This window comes from Nicrophorus vespilloides, unplaced genomic scaffold (genome assembly GCF_001412225.1).
Source record: "Nicrophorus vespilloides isolate i.1.1-1 unplaced genomic scaffold, Nicve_v1.0, whole genome shotgun sequence".
Taxonomy (NCBI): Eukaryota; Metazoa; Arthropoda; class Insecta; order Coleoptera; family Silphidae; genus Nicrophorus; species Nicrophorus vespilloides.
This window is the reverse complement of record NW_017099274.1, coordinates 1-11,681: the sequence shown is the minus strand read 5'-3', so window position 1 is coordinate 11,681 and position 11,681 is coordinate 1. Positions and strand designations below refer to the sequence as shown.

At 29.8% G+C, this 11,681-nt stretch overlaps 1 protein-coding gene across 1 annotated transcript in view; it reads left to right on the top strand.

Annotated features, from left to right (window-relative positions):
* Positions 1–10,480, top strand: part of LOC108564298 (acyl-CoA Delta(11) desaturase-like) — a 17,008-nt gene extending 6,528 nt beyond the window's left edge. The window contains exons 2-6 of the mRNA XM_017923296.1: positions 3,319–3,512; positions 5,839–5,969; positions 9,470–9,675; positions 9,735–9,920; positions 9,986–10,480. Of these exons, the coding sequence (XP_017778785.1) occupies positions 3,323–3,512; positions 5,839–5,969; positions 9,470–9,675; positions 9,735–9,920; positions 9,986–10,316 (1,044 nt within the window). The 5' untranslated portion in view covers positions 3,319–3,322 and the 3' untranslated portion in view covers positions 10,317–10,480. The remainder of the gene's footprint in view (positions 1–3,318; positions 3,513–5,838; positions 5,970–9,469; positions 9,676–9,734; positions 9,921–9,985) is intronic.
* The last annotated feature ends 1,201 nt before the right edge of the window (positions 10,481–11,681 follow it).

The window sequence follows — 11,681 nt, the reverse complement described above, 5'->3', positions numbered from 1 at the left end:
GATGAAATGAGCACTATTGGATATTTACAACAAAGTGACAGCAGTTGTCAAAATAATCTAATGTGAACGTTTGGCTTTTTCATACAAAGGTCATTATAATAATACTAGAAATAGAAATGTCAATATGTCATTTTAATGACAGTAGAAATATGCGCGATTAAACGTTTCTAATAAATATTTACACATCCATAAATATCGGTGGCAATCGAAAGCCCGACAACCGAAATTCCCGACGTTTGAAATCCCGACGGTATCGAAATACCGACGTTCGAAATCCCGAGAACCATAATCTCGATTGTATCAGAATCCCGACAACCATAGTGTCGGGATTCTACAGTTATGTTATTGTGAAAAATTTCTATATATAGTCGGGATTTTGATACAGTCGGGATTAAGGTTCTCGGGATTCTGATACAGTCTGTATTATGGTTGTCGAGATTTTGATAAAGTCGGGATTAAGGTTCTCGGGATTCTGATACAGTCGGTATTATGGTTGTCGAGATTTTGATACAGTCGGGATTTAGAACGTCGGAATTTCGATACAGTCGGGATTTCGAACGTCGGGATTTCGATTGACGGGATTTCTGTTATCGGGTTTTGGATATAGACCTCATAAATATATAATTAGATAAATTTCAATAGTAACTGAAACAAAATCTAAACTTTTTTGACAGAAAAAATGAGCAGAATTGGACATATACTAAACAAAATAAACATCAACTGTCAAAATAATCTAATGCGAACGATTGTCTATTTCGTACAAAGGTAATTATAATAACAATTGATTCAAATCTGAATCATGAATAATATATTTGTCGTAAACAAAAAAATAAAAACGAAACACGTAACCTACTTTAATGACAGATAAAATATACACGATTACACAAATTCTAAACAATAATTCAAATATATATATCTAGAAACTTCATTATGACGTAAAACAATTGTCTGTCAAAACTAAAATAACAAATGAAATGTTTGCACATGCGAAATTCATTTATTAATTGATAATAACAATTTATACAAATCTAAAATTTAAAGGACATAAATGGAAACACTAAACTGAAAACGTCATTTTGACATAAAACAATTATGTGTCAAAAACGTATTAGCAATTTGATTGACAGATGAAAATTGTAAGAATAACAATATTTATACATGTATAAAAAATAATGATATTTTCGTATAAAAAATCTAAACTAGAAAACGTCATTATGATATGAAACAATCACTTGAGATAAACAAAATACCATTGAATTAACCACCAAATCAGAAAGTTTACTTAAAATTACATAATATACGCATTTTTTTCATACATTTTCAGTTTCTTCTACTTTTAGTAGGAAAATCAATACAAATTATATAAATTATGATTGTATCATGAAGCATATACAAATTATGTAAATAAATATTATATATTCATACTTTATTTGATTGATACCATTGAAGATAATACATAACATTTTTCTATTATTGATTAACGCAATACAATATTAACATACGGATTAACATTAAATACAGATTATCGTTTTCATTTTTCTTGATTATCTCATCAAATTGAATACATTTATATTCAGAACTAATGTCAATATTTTTACAGTTCTATCTGAAAAAGACTTGGAAAAGGTTTAGAACTAAAGAATTAAGATTCGATTCGTTTATATTAAATTTTGCATAAGCGAAGTAAAGGATATGACAGAAAATGGTTAATTATATAATGATTGTGTTAATTAACTAAAAATTATAAAACATTCACACTAATTATTATATTAATGATCTATACATTATCAATACTTAATCAACTTAAGTAATTTTTTTTTATTTCAAAGGATAACACTTAACACAATATTTTGATTATGTCATAATGACGTTTCTATTTTAAATTTTGTATCTATGGTTACAATAATATACATTTTCATTTTTTTTAACAATATTGTTGTTTTTAATTAACGAAAATTAATTAACACTTGTTAAAATGATCTTTCATTAACGAAAAATTCATTTGTTTTTTAGTCTATTTTATTTATTATTTTACAAAATTATGATCAAACTAAAATTTTCCTCTTTTATTTTACTAATCCAAGATTCTTCATAAAATCAACTAAAATGTATATCAATTTCGTTAGTCTAAAACACTTCATAATTTTCAAAAACTAACATAAATTTCGCTATGATTTAGCTTAAAATACAAAAAGCTACAATAAAATCGGATGAATCAATAGGAAAATATTCAACTTGAAAAATTTTGTGATTCATTCAAATAAAACATAGAATTTCATATAATCGATCGTAACTTATAATGTTCCATAATCGATAAGAAAACATATGTAAGTGAAATCAAGAGAAAATGATTCATTATTACTATAATCTATAGTGTTTTTAAGATAAAATTAAAAAAAAAATATATGTTCAAATAAACAATTCTGGAAATCGAAAACAAATAACGGAAATACACATTAATTACTCATAGATGTAAAAGTGTAATAAGTTTGCTTATATCGTGAATTACGTTGTGAATTTTGTAGTAAGTTTATTAAATCAATGCAATGAGGCTAAGGTTACTCTGGGTCACATTCTTGCGGAAATAGTAATTAGAAAATTTTCGAAACTCGCTCAGCTTTAACATTCTCAACTCGTTTACATTTTGTAATTTCGCAAATAAATTCAGCAATAAATACTGTTTATGTTATTGCATTGTGTTGATACGTTTCGTAATCGTTTTGTTTCCTAGAGTTTTGTTTTTATCTTGCGAAGTTTTTTTATGTGAATGTTATTTCTTGGAATTTCGTTGTTATTTCGTTACCAATTTTCAAAAACTTAAATTCATATCAATTTCGTTATTATTTGGTTTAAAATGCTAAAAGTTACAATAAAATTGGATGAATTAATTGCAAAATATTCATGTGAAAGTTGTTGATGGTTTTACTGAGTGTCGTTGAGAATGAAATTTAGTAACGTTTCGTAGGTGAGAATGTGCGACTTCGCACCGGAACGATGATTGGACGTGCAAGCAAACTGGGTTAGTCTGTTTACAGATTGTATAGTTAACATCGTAATACGTAGGCGCACCTAGATAACGGAAATACAAGGCAAATCGAATACTGCGAACGGAAATAATCGAAGGATTCACGCTCATCCTTTTAAAGTAAAAAAAAGCAGCAGCAAACATTAATCTCACTAAGAAACCGATCCGCTCCGAAACCATTAAAGAAATTACTTTTCCACCTGGTTACATAATTTTTTTGTTTTTGTTTTCATTGATCCGCATTAATAATTTACTTTCGTCTGATTGGATTTTCTTTATTTTTCTTTTTCTAGCAAGATGACAGCAATCAATCGAAACAATCACGGATTCGCGAAAAGCAAAGAAATTACCACCACTCGCACTGAAGATGGTTTCGTGGCGAAGATAAGGTGGCCCGATTTCCTGGTCCAAATCTTCATCCACGGAGGATGTCTATACGGATTTTATTTAGCCCTCTTTGAGGCTCGTTTCTATACAAGTCTATTCGGTAATTATCACCTTCATCACACAAGAAACACTTTAACAATTTACAGAATTCCATTAGAATTATATTAAAAAAACATCGCTTTTTTTTAATTAAAAAATGTAAAAATTAACATTTTTTTAATTATAATCAATGATATCCATAGCATCGATGTTATTTTTGTATTTATTTCTGGCATTATTTAATTATGTAATGTTTGTTATGTAAAGTACTGTGATCAAAGGTTTCCATATCAACCATACATATTTTCATAAGAATTATATTGAAAAACAAAACTAATAATGACAATCAATCGTTTCCATAGCAATGATTTTAAATTTATTTACAGCATTGTTTTATTATGCAATGTTTTATATGTAAATTGGTAATTGCGCTCAAAGGTTTCCATGTCAACCATCTTTTTTTTTACTTATTTCCGTCAGTTTATCGTGAATACAATTGCGGTTGTGGCAGTTCTCCAATCAACAAAATTTAATTGCGAATTGTAGTAACCACAGTATATTTTCTTTATCGTAATTTAGCTTAAAAAAATATATGATTTTCAATTAATTACGGAATCCTTAGATTCACCGGCATAAGTGATTTTATGTAATTTGCATGTTAATTGTTAAGTAGAAGTTTTATTTCGAAATCGATTTAAATCTTCTTATTTTTGGTTTTGTCTAGTATAAATTTGCTTTTTTTCATTTCATTGCATAGTTTACAAACTTCGTGCCCAGATGATAAATTAACGTAAATCTTGTATAATTTTGTAGATTTTATATAAAATTAACAAATAATTTCTCTAATACGATTTTTTCTATCATTTATGTAAAATAATCTATCGTAATTAATTAAAAAAATATCAAAATTATGTATTTTTTTTGTAATTTTTACAAATATTTTAGTTAATACGAACTTCGTTTATAAGTCAATCGAAATCTTCTAGATTTTCTATCAAATTAACAAAAAAAAAATGTTATTTTATTTATGTGAAATTATCGAATTCAATGGATGAGAATAAGTGTGGATTTGCTATTAAATTATGAAAGAGCGTTAGCTTTTTTTTCAATGTAAAATAATTGATTTATAAATTAAATTTTGGAGAAAATTAACTAAGATTTTGTCTATTTTGTACTTGTATACGAATTCCAAGTACTGGAAGATGTTGTAATCAGTACTTTTTCTATTAAATGAAGAAGAATCCATTAAATGATTGAATTAACTATGCATTATTGAATTAGAAAACGATAATTTAGTGGATTTAGACTCATGAAGGAAATTATTGCATTAACTCTGAAATATTGAGACAAAGTTTGGTAATTTATTGAAATTTCTAAAAAAAATAACAAATTCAACAAAATTTACAAAGACAAATAAACTTTAATCTATTTTCTTTCTAAGAAATAAATCCATCTGTCGATGAAATCACAGCCAACCATTAAATAGTAACGAAAATTATGGATAATTTTCTGGTATTTCTACGAAATTAACAAAGATATTTACTAATTTATATCTGTATATGAAGAATACGTTCAATGTTGTAGTTAGTTTATTTATTGCTAATAAAGAAAACGATTGATTTAAAAGTGATTTTTTAAGAAAATTTACAAAGATTTTAACTAGTTTGTACATGAATTTCATTTCTAATATATTGTTTAAAGAAACTTTAATCTATTTTCTGCAAATAGAAGAAACCCATCTGTCGATGAAATCACAGCCAACCATTAAATAGTAACGATGGAATTAACTGCGCGTTCTTGAGAAAAAAACGTGGATAATTCAGTAGATTTTCTACTAAATTTACAAATATATTGGCTCATTCTACACGATTTTATACTCATGAATGGAAACTGTTGAATTTACGGTGAATTTTATTGAGAAATTATTATTTTAGTGGAAGTTTGACCAAAAATTTGAGAAAAATTTAATTAGTTTTTGTATAAATTGAATTTGCAATAAATGTTGTACAAATAAACTTTAATCATTACTCTAAATTAGTTATTTTGTAAACTATTTTCTACAAAAAGATTTTAACTAGTTTTCGTATGAATTGTAGTTCAAATATGTTGAATAAGTAAACTTTAATCTATTTTCTACTGATGAAATAAATAACAAAAAAAACATCTGTCGATTAAATCACAGCCAACCATTAAATAGTAACGATTGAATTAACGGTGCATTATTGAGAACGTTTCAGCCAATTGCGCGTAGAAAAAAAAAAGAATAGGGAAAAGGTTACTCTGTTTAATCGACTGCGGTTTCCGGTTCTGGGAAGCGCGCATAACTAATATCCAACGGATATGAACTCTCCTCGCTGACCCACACTTTCTTCTCTATGTATTTCCAGCCTTCTGCACGGTATACACTTCCGGTTTCGGGATCACCGCCGGCGCCCATCGCCTCTGGTCCCATCGAGCCTACAAAGCCAGCTGGCAGTTGAGACTGCTTCTCATCATCCTCTTCACCATCACCGGACAGGTAAACTATACAAAAAAATAAAAAGTAGACAAATTTGTCGAGTTCGACGAGACGTGACGTAACGAAAAAGAGAAAAGAAAAACAGTTTTGTTTGTTTGCATCGAAAGCGGCGGAAAATTCCTCGTACAAGGAGAAAGAGAAAAAAAATAAATAAATAAGCGAATGAAAAGCACCGTTGTTCCGCGCCGTCTGTATGTACGTATGTTTGTATCATTACGGTAATGTTTTTTGACCCAATTGATTCTTATCTGGAGTCTGACAGAGCGTCGCGATCCATGATAGAATCGCGTTTTATGCGACGTCCTTTCAATAATCAACATCTTTCTGCTGATGGAAACGATAAGGAAAAACGCATTTGCACAAGGAATGAACGTCTCCTTATGTAATGTAATCACTTATCAGATTGATGCAGATTGGATATCTATCAATCTATCAATGATGCTGATTCTTGGGGAAATAAACTTTGTTTCTGTTGTTATATAATAGAGTCAATATTAAATAATTTTTGCAACCATAACATTCAGAAAGTATAATTGAGATCCAGCATTCATATTTTGGATTCATTCAATCTCTAAAATGTGAAAACAGTACTTTTTCGAGCGTTATTTGTTCAATTTAAACCCGAATTAAAGCCAAATGAATGAAATCGTAGCAATTTATGAATACTCGCTACATTCCTCAAACATCCAGCTTTCATAATAATCTTTTGCGTCCATTAAATCTACTATAGTTTTCGAGTAAATCAATAAAACGTGAAAATTATGAGCGAATTCAAAACATTTTCAAAACTTAGAAGAATGACGATAGTGCAGCTTCGATCAGTTATTTTCATGCGTTTCTATAGTCCTCGATCAGTCCGGTATTAAATATTGGCAGAATCGATTACCTGCACTATGCGGGTTATTGCTGTATAAGGAATAAAGCATGAAAAACCTAAGATTTTATTCTTTAAATAAACAAATATAAACGCGAATTACAGCAAAATTAATGAAATCATAACAATTTAAGAATACTTGCTAAATTCCTCAAACATTCAGCTTTCATAATCATATTTTGCATCCATTAAATCTACTATAGTTTTCGAGAAAATCACTAAAACGTGAAAATTATGAGCGACTTCAGAAATATTCCAAATCTTCGAAGAATCACGATAGTGCGGCTTCAATCAGTTAATTTCATGCGTTTCTATAGTCCTCGATCAGTCCGGTATTAAATATTGGCAGAATCGATTACCTGCACTATGCGCGTTATTGCTGTATAAGGAATAAAGCATGAAAAACCTAAGATTTTATTCTTTAAATAAACAACTTTAAACGCGAATTACATCAAAATTAATGAAATCATAACAATTTAAGAATACTTGCTAAATTCCTCAAACATTCAGCTTTCATAATCATATTTTGCATCCATTAAATCTACTATAGTTTTCGAGAAAATCACTAAAACGTGAAAATTATGAGCGACTTCAAAACATTTTCAAATCTTTTAAGAATGACGATAATGCGGCTTTGATCAGTTACTTTTATGCTTTTGTATAGTCCTCGATCAGTCCGGTATTAAATAATGGAAGAATCGATTACCCGCACTATGCGAGGTATTGCTGTATAAGAAATAAAGCATGAAAAACCTAAGATTTTATTCTTTAAATAAACAACTTTAAATGCGAATTACAGCAAAATTAATGCAATCATAGCAATTTAGGAATACTTGCTAAATTCCTCAAACATTCAGCTTTCATATGCACCTTTTGCATCCATTCAATCTATTATAGTTTTCGAGAAAATCCCTAAAAATTTGAATATTATAAGCGACTTCAAACATTTTCCAAATCTTCGAAGAATCACGATCTTCGATATATTATTTTTATGCTTTTCTAAAGCCCTCGATCAGTCCGGTATCAAATATTGGCTGAAGCGAGGTATGTATAAAGAATGAAAACCTGAGATTGTAGTCTTTAAGTAAAAGAAAGAAAAAGAGTGTCCATACTTTTCGACGCATTTCTTTAAAATTACAAAATGTAATGATAAAAGTGAAAAAACTAGTGCAATGTAGATTACAATTGTCGCGTTGTGGTTCATTTGAAATTGTGCATCTTTTTACCATATTTCAAAATATTAGATTAAAATAATTTATTATTTTGAAAAAATAAATATTCATAAATTTCAAAAATGTCTCTAGTCAAACAGTTTGCATCTAAAACTTTATTATTTTATGACTTCTAATCATCATAGAAACAAAACAATTGGCGACTTTATTTGGTTTCCATAATGATTATAATTACATAACGCATCGATATTGAAAGAAAAAAAAAATGAATAAAAGCAAATAGGCTAGATCAAAAGAAACACACTCACTCTCAAAAAAAAACTAGTGTGCGATGTGGACATTGACAATGTTACCATGGTAACTTGGCCTAATTTATTAGCCGTGCATAATTTATGTGTTCGGAGCCCAAACATTGTACATATGAACAACAAGAAAAAAACAGTGGTGGAAACAATTAAAAAAAAATAAAAACATGAGTTATTAATATGATCGTTGAATAATTGATGTTCATAGATCGAGCATTCGAATTAGGTTTTATTCGGTGTATGCAAATATGCAATAACGTACAAAAGTTTTCAATTGCAAATAGCAGAGGAAAAGAAAGTGCGGGTCGTTAGAACTGTGCCAGTTTTGCTGCAGAAACTTTTACTTATCTTCTCACATACATTGCACGTGCATTGCGCTCACAATGTGAACTCTATGATACGGAAATGTTACGAAACTGATTGCGTAATTCAATGGAAGAAATCGTCATGGAAAATTACGCTTAATTTTTTAACATCAATGTTCATAAAATGACGATAGTGCGGCTTTGATCAGTTATTTTCATGCGTTTCTATAGTCCTCGACCAGTCCGGTATTAAATATTGGCAGAATCCATTATTCGCACTATGCGAGGTATTGCTGTATAAGGAATAAAGTATGAAAAACCTAAGATTATATTCTTTATATAAACAACTTTAAACGTGAATTACAGCAAAATTAATGAAATCATAGCAATTTAAGAATATTTGCTAAATTCCTCAAACATTCGGCTTTCATAATCATCTTTTGCATCCATTCAATCTACTATAGTTTTCGAGAAAATCACTAAAACGTGAAAATTATGAACGACTTCAGAAATCTTCCAAATCTTCGAAGAATCACGATAGTGCGGCTTCGATCAGTTACGTTTATGCGAAATGTTACGAAACTGATTGCGTAATTCAGTGGAAGAAATCGTCATGGAAAATTACGCTTAATTTTTTAACATCAATGTTCATAAAATGAGACAAAATCCAAATATGATGTTTTTTTTATAAAAAGTCGTGTAAGAGTTTATATTTTTCTGTAAAACCACAGGAAAACGTTTGTTACGTAATTCAATTAAAAAAATAATCTAAAATATTAACAAAATGCAGTTATTTTTTGAAGATTTTACTCAATTTTAGTTAAAATTGTTTCTTTTGGTTTAGCGTGATGCTTATACTTGGGCCCTGGACCATCGAGTGCATCACAAGTACAGCGAAACCAATGCGGATCCGCACAATGCGAAGCGCGGTTTCTTCTTCAGCCACGTCGGATGGCTTTTCCTGACTCCTCACCCCGACGTCGTGGCCAAACGGAAGACCATCGACATGAGCGATTTGGAATCAGATTCAATTGTTATGTGGCAAAAGAGGTAAAAACTAATCTACAATTATGTTAACACATTTAACAATTTACTCAAATCTCACTCAGATTATATCCGGTGCTATTCGCACTCTTCGTGATCATCCTTCCAGTCTTCATGCCCGTATACCTGTGGAACGAGACCATCTGGAACTCGTTCTGGGTGAACTTCAACACCAGATTCTGCATCACCCTGAACATTGCGTTCTTCGTGAACAGCGTTGCTCACATGTGGGGACAGAAGCCGTACGATAAGTAATCTCAAACCACTTAAATAAAAGCAATCTTCAGACAAAGTTAACCGTTTCTTCCATTATCAGATACATCAGTTCCGTTGAAAATCTCGCTGTTTCCGTTGCGGCTCTCGGCGAGGGTTGGCACAATTACCATCACGTCTTTCCCTGGGATTACAAAACCGGGGAGCTCGGCAACTCTTACAATCCTTCCACGCATTTCATCGACTTCTTCGCTCGAATTGGATGGGCTTACGAGAGGAAGAGCGCAACCGGAGAGATGGTAGCAAGGAGGGCGAAGAAATCGGGAGATGGAAGTTACGTCTATGAGAACGAGGATGATCCTAATGTCTGGGGTTACGGTGATGCTGATATCCCTGGAGATGATATGCAGGAGCTACAGGATATGAAGGATTAGCCATAATTCGTTGTTTCTTCTTAATTATTCTGTTTTTTTTTGTTCTTTGATTAGTAGTATTATTAACACTTTTAAGTCGATGCTAGTCATATGACCTCCCGACCAAAAACGTATTTAATTCCTTTTGTATAATATATATTTTATTAAACGGTTTTTGAAACGTTTCTCTCGACTTTTATATTTTCCCTTTTCATTTTGATTCTTCTACAAAATCGTTTTCCTCAACATCCTAATTCTTTTGCAAAACCTTACTCTCTTACATAATTCTTCAATATTCGATTTGGAAACAATCAAAAAAAGTACCATTAATCAATTTGGTTTGGTTTTCTTCTGCTTCGACCACAATTCTCTTCATTTTCATTAACATTATTTCTAGTTTCTGTAATAACTAAAACATGGATAATCTTTGATTCAATTTCATTATTTAAAACAATAAACTATTTTGTTGCCTTCTGAACGTAATTTCCATTGATTTTTCTAACATTATTTCAATCTTCTTCAAATATTAAAAAAAGCATTTTTTTAAAATAATGTTCTTATTCGAAAATGTATTATAAACTAATTTAGTTTTCTTCAGTTTCAAACCACAAATTCATTCGTATTCTTTAAGTTTTTTTCAAAGACAAATAACTTTGATAATCATTTAATCACCTCAAAAACGCAACTTCTATAAAAAAAAATCAAGTTTTTTCAATACTAAAAATCTGTTCAAAGTAATTTAATTGTTGCTACGGCAACATACAACGTAGGTCAAAGAACACTGCTTCGACCACAATTTTCTTCATTTTCATTAACATTGTTTCTAGTTTCTGTAATAACTAAAAACATGGATAATCTTTGATTCAATTTCATTATTTAAAACAATAAACTATTTTGTTGCCTTCAGAACGTAATTTCCATTGATTTTTCTAACATTATTTCAATCTTCTTCAAATATTAAAAAAAAACATTTTTTTAAAATAATGTTCTTATTCGAAAATGTATTATAAACTAATTTAGTTTTCTTCAGTTTCAAACCATAAATTCATTCGTATTCTTTAAGTTTCTTTCAAAGACAAATAACTTTGATAATCATTTAATCACCACAAAAACGCAACTTCTATAAAAGTTTAGTTTTTTCAATACTAAGGTCAAAGAACACTGCCTCGAGGTACATCATACACATTTGGAGAGAGCTTACATCCTGCACGTTTTCTTCAGTATTTAACTGGTGTCCTGATTATTAAATTCCTTATAAATCTCTGTGGAATTTGCAGTCTCACTGATAATATTTGTAATCCAATGTGAAATACAGTTACGAATTTCAAATTTGACCTTTCATTGTTCACCTTAGATACGGCAATGCTAAAAATATAACATATTTCA